The sequence below is a fragment of the Schistocerca serialis genome, chromosome 2, assembly GCF_023864345.2.
Source record: "Schistocerca serialis cubense isolate TAMUIC-IGC-003099 chromosome 2, iqSchSeri2.2, whole genome shotgun sequence".
Classification (NCBI taxonomy): Eukaryota; Metazoa; Arthropoda; class Insecta; order Orthoptera; family Acrididae; genus Schistocerca; species Schistocerca serialis.
The window spans coordinates 526,565,470-526,580,142 of NC_064639.1; the positions used below are offsets into that span (position 1 = coordinate 526,565,470).

A 14,673-nucleotide genomic window follows, 5' to 3' on the forward strand; every position below is an offset into this window, starting at 1 on the left:
TCCCCAAACCACCTTCCCTACCCTCTGGCTCCTACCCTTGTAACTGTCCCCGGTGTAAAACTTGTCCCATGCACCCTCCCACCACCAAATACTCCAGTCCTGTAACCCGGAAGATGTACACAATCGAAGGCAGAGCCACGTGTGAAAGCACCCACGTGATTTACCAACTGACATGTCTACACTGTGAAGCCTTCTATGTGGGAATGACCAGCAACAAACTGTCCATTCACATGAACGGACACAGGCAGACAGTGTTTGTTGGTATTGAGGATCACCCTGTGGCTAAACATGCATTGGTGCACGGCCAGCACACCTTGGCACAGTGTTACACCGTCCCGATTATCTGGATACTTTCCACTGACACCAACCTATCAGAACTCCAGAGATGGGAACTTGCCCTTCAATATATTCTCTCTTCCCGTTACCCACCAGGCCTCAACCTCCACTAATTTCAAGTTGCCGCCCCTCGTACATCACCTGTCATTCAACAACTCTTTGCCTCTGTACTTCCACCTCGACTGACATCTCTGCGCAGGCAATGTGTATTTGTCATGTTTCAGCAGTTTTTTCACCTTCAGAGGAGGCCAGAATAACAAAGAAAAAGCAGAAAACTAAATAAGATGAAAAGGACACTCAGACCAACAATACTATTGGGATGGAAAGTTTTGACATGTTATCATCAAGAATAAAATGACATGCAAATCTTTAGTTTCAATTTCCTGTAATCAATGTTTTTGGCATACGTAGGTGTCATTATCTCATCCAATATTAAAGCTACAAAAAAAAAAAAAATTTTGCATGCATGATAACATAGCGCATATACAGAACAACATTTTATTTTGAATAGTCACTTCCCTACATATTCCACAGTTTTTAAATTTTTTTCATACAGTGTTCACAATATACTAATTATTTGGTAAAGTTCCATTCCAATATCTATTAAAGTTTTTAACCCTAGCAATACGAATGCATTTTCCGTAATGCGTATTATTAAGTGCGGCGGTGGGGGACATTACTTTATGCCCATTCTTCTTTTAAAAAATTGTAAGAAATGGTGGACGTTGTTATTTGCTGACATGTATTAACAACATACTGTTTAACGATGAGGTACTGACGTGCAAGCAGGGTCGAGAAACTAAAAATAGTGTTCAGCACACTCTTAGTTATGTCAAGGCACTTACAGTAATGTGTACTACCAATGTACAGGGTGTCCCATTCAAACCACCTTGATTTCAAACACCCACGGAGGGGGAAGGGGGGGGGGAGGCCGCAGTAGATACAACAGTGAAAAATGCACCACATTGTAGAGCATCTCAACGAATTTATTTATTTATCATCAACACCACTCTACATGTGAACCATTTTTAGCACAAGAATATTGAGTCTATATTCAATTTCTTTCTTCTGTTATTGTTGCAATCACATTAGTGATACGATGTCGCAACATAGGAATATCGTCCACTTTGGTCGCATACACGCGGCTCTTCAAGAATCCCCACATGAAGAAATTAAGTGTAGTAATGTCGGGTGAAAGTGGTGGCCAGGCAATGGGTCCTTATCCAGGAACTTGCAAACAACCGTAGACCAATGCGGCAGAGCTCCATCTTGTTGAAAAATGATGTTGGGTTGCTATTCTTGTATCTGAGGGTACACAAACTGCTCCAATCTGTCCAATTACACTGACCCAATCACTGTTTGTTCCGCAAAGAAGAACGGTCCTGTCGTGCATTAGCCCACACCAGACATTTAGTTTAGGGCTATCACGAACATGTTCAATCACAACGTGCGGATTTTGTGAACTCCAAATCCGAACATTAAGCCTATTAACCCTTCCTGATAGATGAAAGGTTGCCTCATCTGAGAATAAACATCTTTCCTGGAAGCTGGCATCCATATCAATACCCTGCCGCATATCCACAGCAAATTGTTGCCTGCGTGGTTTGTCATTCGGCATCAGACGTTGCAGAATTTGCACTTCGTACGCACACATACGAGGATTCTGGTGAACTGCACGATGCAATGTTGATCGAGTTATATCAAGTTACCTAGATGCTCGACAAATTGACTTATGTGGGCTTCTGAGAAACGTCTGTCTGATGTCCTCCTCCGTCTCTTCTGAAACTCCATAATGTGGAACACCAGAATGTTATGAAAAACACTTCCTGTTGCCAGAAACTTCCTATGTCATTACTTAATTCTTTTCACATCAGTTGGATCACATTCACACACATGACGATAATTTCTTTGCACAGTAATCGGTGACTTTGTTTCTGCAAACCACACTACTGCTTGCGTGTGCTGTGTGGAGTCACCATTTTCACTTCATGCGACCAGGTTGCACTTAGGCGACGATACTTGGCACTTCTAACGCGGGAATATAAATTCTTTGAGATACTCTACAATGTGGTGCATTTTTCATTGTCGTGTCTAATGTGGTTTTTCTCTCCAGGGTATTTGAAATCAGGGAGGTTTGAGTGGGACACCCTGTATTATACCCACCACAAAAACAAGTTTTAAAAGAAAATGTCATTAATTTTGTTGACTTTTACTCACAACATACTTTTAAAGAGGTACTTATGTGTAAGTATGGTCCCGAACCTGAAAACACTGAATACAACAATCATCGGGAAAAATGACGTCTACTAACAAGACTTAAATTTTTGAGTTAAGTTTAGCTAAAAAAAATTAAAATATTTCTGAAATCTGGTAGGACAATTCATTAAACATGATAAATATTTTTATCGGAATTTTAAAATATAAAGAAACAGATCGATTACAATAATTTCAAAAGGTGGCACCTAGTCACGTCGCCTATAATGATTGCCGTGGTGTGGTGACATTGACTCACCCACTACGATCATTACCATTGGGCAGTGCTATTTATCACTTAGTGCAGCTAGCCTCACCCCCCCTGGGCCCCTTATGTGTACATTATTCTACCAGCCTACAGCTGCTAATGCATTACTTCACGGCAGTTTTGTCACTACCTCTTCTTACTTTAGTGCAAGATTTATTACTTTTACTGAAAGAGTGAGTAGCGACACTAAAAACCTATTGAAGAGAGAATTTTATTACTTTCCTGAAATATCATATATATAAAATACCATAACTACAGAGGATAGAGTCGGATTTAGCAGCTGCCTCAATGAGCTTAAATTGGACATGGAAAAACAGTCTGATAATAGAATGAATTTTTCACTTAACAGCTGAATGTGTGCTAATAAGAAAATTCATTCTGGAAACACTCCCCAGGCTGTAGCTAATCCATGTCTCCACAATATTCTTTCTTCCAGGAGTACTAGTCCCACAAGTTTTGCAGCAGAACTTCGGTGAAGTCTGGACAGTAGACGAAGAGGTACTGGTGGAGGTAAGGCTGAGAGAACAAGTTTTAAGTCGCGCTTGCATAACTCAGTCGGTAAAGCACTTGCCCACAAAAGGCAAAGGTCCCAAGTTCAAGTCTTGGTTTGGCACACAATTATTTGCCAAGAAGTTTCAATTTCAAGATATTTTGAAGGTGAATGTGTGCAAATGAGTAAAAAATCTTATTACCACAAATACTGAAGACTAAAACAACTTACCAAGAACTTCTTTTAGAAATTAGATATGGTGAAGAAAGTAAAACGTGCATGTAGTAGTTCAGGCACATCTATGGGAGAGCTGCTCGTAATTATATGGGTGTGGCAGTCCTTACAGATATTCTTTGCCCAAAATATTATGGGCATGGTATTAATTCCAACATTGAAGGCAATGTAATATTACAGGCATGGCATTCAAAGTGTTAATTATTTAATTGCCTAAATACAATTTCATCAATCATCATGCTACTATGTAAGCAAAGTATAAGTAAAAAGAGTGATATATTCTGCCACCTTAGCGAAAGTTCAGCATAAAAGTCTGGGTAAATAATTATTACTGTCCGTTTTAACTTGCTGTAACACTGGTTTATAAATTAAATTTATGTCCATGGTTTATAAATTACTGTTATTGTAGAATTGGTGGGCAGTTACAACATTTTACTACAAACACAGATACAAAAGTGAACGACAGGTATAAAAAGATTGACTACCTCTAATGCAGAGGGAAGGCGCTAGAGAAAGCAGTAGACAGTGCGAGTTACATTTGAGAAATAGTTGCTGATGGATGCAGCCGGGGTGTTAGGCTGAAGCTACTGGGAAAAAGTTAAGCTACCTGCAACATCTCTGCTGATCTTCGATTTTATATGAGGGTTTCAGTAAGGCTACAGCTAACAATGATAAACAGTCACTGTCTCTGTTTAAGAACTTGGCTACTAGCATGGACGCACATCAGCTAGGGAGTTCCGTTTTGTAAAAGATCCATCTTCTTCACCTAAGACTGGTTTTATGTTGTCCTTTCAATCTGAATATATTCCATGATATTTTATAGATGTCCCTGTTTATTGTGATTGTTCAGGTGCTGTGTAAGCAAACAATTACATTTGTTTATGTTGAGGGTCATCTGCTAATACCTGCGCCAAGCATCGATCCTCCACAGGTCATCTCATGTTTTGCTACAATTTTAGAATCTTGGGATTTCTTTACATATTAAAGCATCAATCTCAAACTGCCTCATATACTTTCCAGTGTTTTACATTAGGTCGTTCACCTACATTATGCAGCATAATGGTTCCCTAACAGTCCCTTGGTACACACTTAAAGCTAAATTTATATCTGAAAATGTCCGTCCATTGAGAATAATACTCTGTGTTCTATCTGCTAGGAAACCTTCAGTCAATTCCGTACACTCATTTTTTGTTACTAGGCAGGAGTGTGGAACTGTACTGAATGCCTTCTGGGAGGAGAGGAACACAACACAGCATCAACCTGGGCACTGGTAGCTACTGTCTTCCGGGTCTCGGGGACAAACGTAATTAAATGGTTTCACAAGTTCTACAGACGAGAAAGGCGTGACTGGAAGCATTAATTGTACTCAGAAATTATACATCAGACTAAACTGAACCAAGGTCCATAGTTGCGCACAATGGTCGACTCTTCATGAAAATGGGAATGACCTGCATGAAAATGGGAATGACCTGGGCACTTTTCCAGCACTTTGAATGCTTCAATCCTTCAGCAACTTACAACAGACTGCTGCTTGAAGAGGAACAAGTTTTTGAATACTCTCTCTCTCTCTCTCTCTCTCTCTCTCTCTCTCTCTCTCTCCCCCTCCTCTCTCTCTCTCTCTCTCTCTCTCTCTCTCTCTCGAATTGCATGTATCACCACATGAAAATTTCTATAAAAACATCAGATCTGTCATGTTTTATCCAACTTTAGCACCAACCTTTACCCAAATTATTCAGCATTCAGAATTTTTACAAATTTCATCATATGTTTACGTAGTATAATTACAGTCAGAAACACACATCCACCACAAACATCCAGCCTATTTCAAGACACACTTTCCAATCAGAATTAAAATTTCACTGCTGACTACAGCCAACTTTCTATGAGAACATTATTACCTTTTGTAAATGAGACTACAGTAAAACCCCTATTATACATTTTCATGTGGTCCAGACTTAAAAACGCAAAATTGAGAAAATGCAGGATCAAGGAAAATGTTCAAAGCCCCCAAAATATGAGCAAAAGTGCACGTAATTGGTATGTATGATTAAAAGTCGCAATCCTCTCCAATACTTTGTATAAAATCTGTTTGAGTGAAGGAAATTAAATCTAAAATACAATCTTTATACATTAATTTGTGGTAAGGAATTAATAAGTTCTTAAAAAAAAATCACAGATGTGCAATAGCAAGTACAAACCCACCAAAAAATTGAAATGTCATCTTGGTACAAGGTAATCGAGCTGTTTTCAGACATGATACGACCACAAATTAGATGTTCAAAACGTGTTTTTGAAAGAGCATTGTTTATTCTCACCCAGAAAATTGCAAAAACTGATGAATGTGTTGAATTAAACCAAAAGCATCACAGCACCAAAGCAGTTAAACCATAAGCATAAATGCAGACATCTGCTTAATAACATAATTTGTCACCATTGCTGTTATTGTTCGATCCCCCCCTTTTTTTTATGAGCCACACTTCATATGCTCACCACTGTTAAAGTGTTATGTTAGCCTTGATGAGAGAAACAGAGATGCGAAAGAAATTAGTTTACTTCCCCAATTGACGTTACAAGCTTATTTAGAAGTCAGCTCAGTTAATTTCTGTACACTGTGTACAATGCAAAATTGAAAGAAAGTTCAGATGCTACAGTTTCACTCCATGTCCTCTATCACTGCTGCCATTTTTACGATCTACAGTGTGCCATGTGTACGACGCAAAGTATATACGTGAGTAGTGTATGCAGTTGTTGCAACTGTATTATGTCAGTTTTGAACATGAAAGTCTTTAAAATGTTCCATCACAAAACCCTTGTTCTATTTCCGTGTGGCACCTGTCACAGCACATCATCTGCATAAAAAGTATATTTTCAGCTCTTCACAAAATGCTTTCACCTGTATCTGCACTCCTGTCAGTGAAGGGACCCTCCCCCTCTTCACACATCCATTAGGTGAGTTCATTTTACATGTGTTAGTGTTGTGTGGTAGCTGCACTGGCTATTGGATGACTTAACAAATCGCCAGCCCATAGGCGTTCATAAGCCAGAAAGGCATGACATTTCCTCGATTATGACCGAGCATATTCTTCGAGGCTCAGTGTTTGGATTTAAAAGGTTGACAATTGATATTGTTGCTGAATACAATACACTGGAAATACATGCAAAAAGATGAGCCTGTGTTATAAGAGGCTTAAGAAAAAGTGGCGGCTGGGCCCCTTCATCACGTATTGACTCGGTCTGGAACACTTTGCATCAACTGTCTTGTTTTTCCATTACCACTGCAACCTAGCAGTAGTTGCATCATAACTGTGTGGTGAAGCTAAATGTCACAAGTTATGTTGGCAACACCAACTGTGGATTATGTCAGCATTTCCTCTCTCACATCTCCCCTCTCCACAATGGCCATAAATATTCCCTTAACTCTGCCACCACCCGCAGTGCCAACCATCTGTCTTTTGTGCCAATTACAACTCGTTCAGTCAAATCAAATGTCAATAGGAAGAAAACGGGACAAAGTCAAGGGAGACATCAAGTAAAAACTTAAGAGTCAAGGTAAACCTTACTAGGAAGAAACGTGAAACTTTTAGCATTGATTTTACGGGTTTTCCACAAGGGATAAAAAACGGAGAATGTAAAATTGAAGTTCCACTGTAGTTATGGGACGTATCGATGGACCCTCCTGCAGTTTATTATTATTTCTTTCTTGTCTCAGACGTTATGTCTGGTTAAAAATGGAAGGTGACGCGGACCTTGATCAAGTGTGACTTCCTTTTAACTGTATGGTATATGTTACATTGCATTTAGGAACTTTCGGGTAATTGAACAAGTGTCAATAATTACAGATTTCTGTAGTTGTATATATAAGTTTGGATGTAGCTGTATTGCATTGATGTACTGGTGGATATTGTGTGGTATGACTCCTGTAGTTGATAGTATAATTGGTATAATGTCAACTTTATCCTGATGCCACATGTCCTTGACTTCCTCAGCCAGTTGAATGTATTTTTCGATTTTTTTCTCCTGTTTTCTTTTGTATATTTGTTGTATTGGGTATGGATATTTCGATTAGTTGTGTTAATTTCTTCTTTTTATTGGTGAGTATGATGTCAGGTTTGTTATGTGGTGGTGTTTTATCTGTTATAATGGTTCTGTTCCAGTATAATTTGTATTCATCGTTCTCCAGTACATTTTGTGGTGCATACTTGTATGTGGGAACATGTTGTTTTATAAGTTTATGTTGTAGGCAAGCTGTTGATGTATTATTTTTGCTACATTGTCATGTCTTCTGGGGTATTCTGTATTTGCTAGTATTGTACATCCGCTTGTGATGTGATCTACTGTTTCTATTTGTTGTTTGCAAAGTCTGCATTTATCTTTTGTGGTATTGGGATCTTTAATAATATGCTTGCTGTAATATCGGGTGTTTATTGTTTGATCCTGTATTGCAATCATGAATCCTTCGTCTCACTGTATATATTACCTTTTCTTAGCCATGTGTTGGATGCGTCTTGATCGATGTGTGGCTGTGTTAGATGATACGGGTGCTTGCCATGTAGTGTTTTCTTTTTTCAATTTACTTTCTTCGTATCTGTTGATGTTATGTGATCTGAAGGGTTGTAGAAGTGGTTATGAAATTGCAGTGGTGTAGCCGATGTATTTATATGAGTGATTGCTTTGTGTATTTTGCTAGTTTCTGCTCGTTCTATAAAGAATTTTCTTAAATTGTCTACCTGTCCATAATGTAGGTTTTTTATGACGATAAATCCCCTTCCTCCTTCCTTTCTGCTTAATGTGAATCTTTCAGTTGCTGAATGTATGTGATGTATTCTATATTTGTGGCATTGTGATCGTGTAAGTGTATTGAGTGCTTCTAGGTCTGTGTTACTCCATTTCACTACTCCAAATGAGTAGGTCAATATTGGTATAGCATAAGTATTTATAGCTTTTGTCTTATTTCTTGCTGTCAATTTTGTTTTCAGTATTTTTGTTAATCTTCGTCTATATTTTTCTTTTAGTTCTTCTTTAATATTTGTATTATCTATTCCTATTTTTTTTCTGTATCCTAGATATTAATAGGCATCTGTTTTTTCCATCGCTTCTATGCAGTCGCTGTGGTTATCCAATATGTAATCTTCTTGTTTAGTGTGTTTTCCCTTGACTATGCTATTTTTCTTACATTTGTCTGTTCTAAAAGCCATATTTATATCATTGCTGAATACTTCTGTTATCTTTAGTAATTGGTTAAGTTGTTGATTTGTTGCTGCCAGTAGTTTTAGATCATCCATGTATAGCAGATGTGTGATTTTGTGTGGGTATGTTCCAGTAATATTGTATCCGTAATTTGTATTATTTAGCATGTTGGATAGTGGGTTCAGAGCAAGGCAGAACCAGAAAGGACTTAATGAGTCTCCTTGGTATATTCCACACTTAATCTGTATTGGCTGTGATATGATATTATTTGAATTTGTTTGGATATTAAGTGTGGTTTTCCAATTTTTCATTACTATGTTTAGGAACTGTATCAATTTAGGATCTACTTTGTATATTTTCAATATTTGTAGTAACTATGAGTGGGGTACACTATCAAAAGATTTTTGGTAATCAATGTATGCATAGTGTAGCGACCTTTGTTCAGTTTTAGCTTGATATGTCACCTCTGCATCTATTATCAGTTGTTCTTTACATCCTCGTGCTCCTTTGCAACAGCGTTTTTGTTCTTCATTTATAATTTTGTTCTGTGTTGTATGTGTCATTAATTTCTGTGTAATGACTGAAGTTAATATTTTGTATATTGTTGGTAGGCATGTTATGGGGCAATATTTAGCTGGGTTTGCTGTGTCTGCTTGATCTTTAGGTTTCAGATAAGTTATTCCATGTGTAAGTGTATCAGGGAATGCTATTTTCTGTAATTAATGAGATTAATATTCTCCCCTCTCTGAAATCGGTATCTAAGTTTTAATCATGTCTGTGAAGGAGTTTTTCTGTTCTAAACAATGCATTTGTGCAGGTCACACACACTCTGCTACTCTCATAGCCACTTTGTTTCTTTAGTGCACTGAATTTTGTTCTAAGTAGTAGCATGTTTAGAAGATTCCAAGTCAGTTCACATAATGAATTATTAATCCTGGGGAGGGTTAGAGGGGGGGGGGGCAGGAAAAAGTGTCTGAGGGGGGTGGGGAGGGACATTTCCACTGCAGTATTTCTACATTAATGACACTCATTGCAGGAAAGTACCATATTCTTTTTAAATGCAGTAACAACTTCACTAACTTGCCAGGAACCATACCCCTAACTACCTTGGGGACGTTCAGCATTATTTTTGTTTATGTTCTTAGGCTACAATGGTACACTGATGTCATAAGTATGACAAGTCACTTCATATACACAACAAAAACAAATACGAAGCTGACAAATAAAAAGCAACCAACCTTGTGGAGACACCTGGAGTGGCGTCGTAGGAACGCTGCGACCAGTGCCTTCATCAAGTTGGGTCATGTCCATCCGGGTTTCATCTATGCCCTCTGAAGCCACCTGCCCAGTTGCTGAAGACAGAGAAAGCTAAAGCTGCACAACACACATTCATCTTGACAACTCAGTGTGTCTAATATGTACAAACTACATTTTTATGGTCCGTGGATTATTACTACAAATTTTGAGGTTCCCTTAAAGAATAGAATTCATACCTCTACCGGTCAGAGGCAAAAGCAAACACATTTACTCAACCCTTTACAACAAAATATTTATATGGCTTCAGTCCAACAAGAAGGTTCCAAAACTATGAAACGTTCAGTAGTACTCACCAACAACACTTACTCAATGATACAATTAGATATATGACGAAACACGCAGAACAACAATTTACACTTCTATCAGTACACAGCTACATGTGTATATCTACATTGCAGTTCAACCAAGTTTGGAGATTCTCTACACTCTAATGGACTCCGAAATCCTTAGGCACATAGTTGAAACACAAATAAATGGAGAATTACTTGAGCAGGAAGACTGTCTTAGGATGCCACTAATGATTCAATACATGAAACATCAAAAATGGAAGTTCTTGTAAGTGCAGTATTAAATAATCTTTTATTTATACATCTGCCTGTCACATGGCAAAAGGTTTTTGGATTAGGTTTTCAGTTAAACAATGGCAGTATTTTCCTGTTTCAAGAACCAAGCCATCAAACTTTACTCTCTTGGAGCATGGCAGCGATACTTATATTTGCAAATAAAAAACAGAAAAACTAATAACACAACTATTTACTTAAAACTCAGGGACAAATAAAATATTCTTAGCTTTATTTATTTTCTATTGTTATGAGTAAAGCTATCCTTTGAGTTAAAGTCAAAATACATACGCATACTCGGACGTGAAGCACTTGTAGAAGGAGGATGAGTTTCTGAGAATGTGAACCGTTGCTGCTGTGGCACTTGGGGAGAACTAACAGCTTCACTGAAACCATCAGACCGTCGAGGTACAAAGAGTGTGGGTGTTGATGGGACAATGCTATCATCTCCCACTTCCTCAAACCCAAGCAGTGGCAGCTGACCCCGAGGGAGAGGTGGCACCCCAGGTCGGCCTCCACCAGCACCACTGCTACTACCTGAGCTCGTAGCTTCAGCAGGCTGCCTCATGTCTGAGTCAGCACCAGCACCAGAAGTGTCATTACTATCTGCTGCTGCCACACCACCTCTACTGTCACTGCTGCCTGACTGGTTCGGAACTTCACTACCATCCTCTGCAGCACCAAACACACACTGTTACACTTTTGCAATGAATAAAAAATTGCACTAAATATTTGAATACAAAATCATACATAATAATTAAAAGTTTAATGAAAATTAGCTTCAATAAGCAACTTGTACATAGACAAAATAATGTGACATCCATTAATGTTAAGAATTTATAATGGTGTGCAAACAAGAAGCCATGTGCATGTGTTCTGCACAGAGAGGGATGGACAATACTTTGCAGCACCACCAGTGTGCGCTCTGTGTCTGTCCCGCACTCCAGCCATTACATTCCTCGCGAATCGCCAATGTGGGGAAAGAACCTCAATGGGCCACTATCTGTGCTTCCGACTTTCTCTACAAAAATGTACAGGAAACTATTGCTGTCATTGGTTAAATTTGTTAATTAACACTTGCCTTTTTGCTTCATGCCACCCATAATGACCACTACACTTCATCACCACATCTAAAATAATACGAAAATCAACATTAAATATTCTGCACACGTCCCTAACAGCACACTGCAAACACAGCAAAATGACACTGCTAGGTGGAGCATCATATGGTAATGTGCTCCTTGCTGTTGTATATCGCCCCACCACCTAATTTCTTATGTGCACACCACTTTAGTAATTGAAGATATGAGGTCTTAAGGACCATGATATTAGTAATTACATTAATGGAAGATATTTTTTATTAAGTTAACCTGTTTCAACCTTTGTTGCAGCTCATCTTCAGATACACAAATCTAATTACTGTGAAGCGTACCTTATCAGCAGAGCAAAGATTCAGTTTATTTCAGTTGTCACTCTGCTAGCAAGCTGAGCTTCAGAGCAATTAGATGTATGGATCCAACAATGACCTTTAACGAAGTTCAGAAGCAGTTATTCTCTTAAAACATACCAAGTGACTCAGACCATGTCTTTCTTCATGTTAAGCACTTAAAGTGAACTGAAAATGCTTCATCTTTGAAGTACACATTTTTGTTTCTGAGTGCAACTATGGGTAACGAATGTAAATACAGAAACTGTTAAAATTTTACTTATAATGATCTCGCATGAGGAAATTTTGAGTGTGATATCATTACAACTGAATAGAAGCTTCACATGGACAAAAATGGGAAACCACACTGATACTGGTCTTTTTTTACAGAACAATTACACAGCATCTGCCCAAAGTGATACAGTGAAATCACAAAAAAAGTCTACATCAAAATGTTTGCCTGCAGATTCTAGCTGCCCTGCTTCACAAATTCAGTGCCTTAACACCTTGAAGATGGGCTACTTAGAGGAAAATTGGGCGAAGAAGACCACCCATTTATGCCATCATTTAAAGTGTTACTGGCACATTGTAAGTGATATAACTTCGTGAATGATACATACTAAAAAGTTGATCAGATGCGAGTAGGACTCGCTCACTGAGGGTTCCGTAACAGTTTATGTATACAGACAGTTCATTCACTACGAGAATCTATAATCCCCTGACACTAATCTGTTAAGGTACCATCCCTGGGAATTCCAAGATTTTCCAGAATGTTTTAATTTTAGAACAGACAGACAGACGGATAACAAATGACAATTTTTTGTGTGTGATACAATTAAAAATTAACAGTTTTCAGATATCTTCCTTTACTTGTATTGTGGAGCCTTGCTTCTTGCCATATTTCATTCTAGATCAACGGGAAGTACCCAATCAGTGTTCGTAAGTGACTTTGCATGCATAAAAATATGTAACATAAATGGCTGTATCTTTTTTGGTTGCACTGAGTTAGAAATTTATACTATTTACACTGCAGAGGAACCATACATGTTACTATGTGATTCTGGTCCAAGCTGAGTGGAGCCAGCAGTCAGGTGTGCGAGAGGTGTGCTCACTTGCTTGAATGAATGGCGTGTGTTTCTCTTTTTCTGACAAAGGCTGTCACTGAAAGCTTATGTGTAAGTGCCTTATAATTGTGCCTGTCTGCAACTTAGCATGTTATCCTTATGCTAAGCAGCAAATATATTTTCCAACATTGTTTATAATCCTACCTGGAGTTTTCAATGTTTAAATTTTAAAGTAATGTTGACAGAAATGATAATTATAAAAAAATGGGAAGGAGGAAAGGAAGGTAAAGTGTGAGGTGGGTTATTAAGCAATTTCTTCCTCTTGAATTTCCAAAATTTCTTGCTCACTCAACAAACATGATGAATTTGTGGCAGAAATACAGTAAATTGCGAACCCTAACAGATACTTTCACGATATTACATCAATTCAATCACACTGGCTCAGTCGTTCACAACAGCAGCTGTTATGTTTGTTAATGTTTCTTTTGAAATAATTCTAGAAATTGACAACAGAAGACAGCACCTGTCAAGAGACAGATGACAAGATGTCCTTACATTGTTTTCATACTAAATGAGTCCAATTTTTGAGCGATAGGGCTCGCGCATCAAAACTCACAGCCTGAGTTACACTCAGGTGTGTTTTTTGTTAGCAAAACTATGTGGCTCAAGCTATGCTCTGGCTTGGTCTCCATAGTGTCAACACAGTACCACCTCACTTGGTAATAAATGGCAGAACGAAGACTTGTAGCTAGATAAACTGGAAGTGACTCAATAAAGTGTTGATAATTCTATATGGATTTATGTAATGATTCTGTTTGTAGTGCTTCTCGGATCATAATAGACTAGGGGCAGAGTCTGACTACCAATCAAAACGTACTAGATCCGGTATTCAGTCCCAGCCACCACTTACATTCTCAATAAAGATCATCACCTATGGTGGCAGAATACTTCCAGTAACAAGAGTCACACTCATTGTTCCACTCATCTTGTCAAAAAGCGAGGAGGAGCAGATAGAAGTTTAGACATTGTCATGCTTTCGGAGTGGGAAAACTGTCCAATAAAGTGGAATAATCAGCAATGATGAAAGGCATGAGGATGCATAAGGCAACGGAAACCTGTATCTACAGGTCATATGATCTGTAATTGGAAAAAAATGTCATGATGATCTCTATATCAGCAAAAGATTCCAGATTAGTCCCCCATTCAGATCTCCACAAGGGACTACTAAGAGGAAAATTTATCCAGAGTGCCTTCTACATGCATTAATGGTTCTAGCTAGAACTACAAAATGTTCCTTAGATCACAGTGCTTCTCTCAACACCTTGAGTTTTTCTGTAATCATTAGCAAAGTGACTATTCAAACATCTTTTACTAGATACACTATTATCCATCTGGGTTTTGAAGTAAAGTGTGTGACACATTGAAGGTGACTATATATCGTGATTAAGCTGCTGTCCCATTTCAATGCTACCAAATATGTGCCTTGGCTTTTGTTGAAGTACTGTTTTAGAATGAGTGTAGGTACAACCCACATGCTT

The 14,673-nt window shown here is 38.3% G+C and overlaps 1 protein-coding gene across 2 annotated transcripts in view; it reads right to left on the bottom strand.

The window, feature by feature from the left end:
• Positions 1 to 14,673, bottom strand: part of LOC126457491 (nucleoprotein TPR) — a 287,885-nt gene that overhangs the window by 48,298 nt on the left and 224,914 nt on the right. For both annotated transcript variants that reach the window (XM_050093792.1, XM_050093791.1), the window contains 2 exons: positions 10,937 to 11,317; positions 10,007 to 10,120 (listed from right to left, as the gene is read on the bottom strand). In XM_050093792.1, coding sequence (XP_049949749.1) covers positions 10,007 to 10,120; positions 10,937 to 11,317 — 495 coding nt within the window. The remainder of the gene's footprint in view (positions 1 to 10,006; positions 10,121 to 10,936; positions 11,318 to 14,673) is intronic.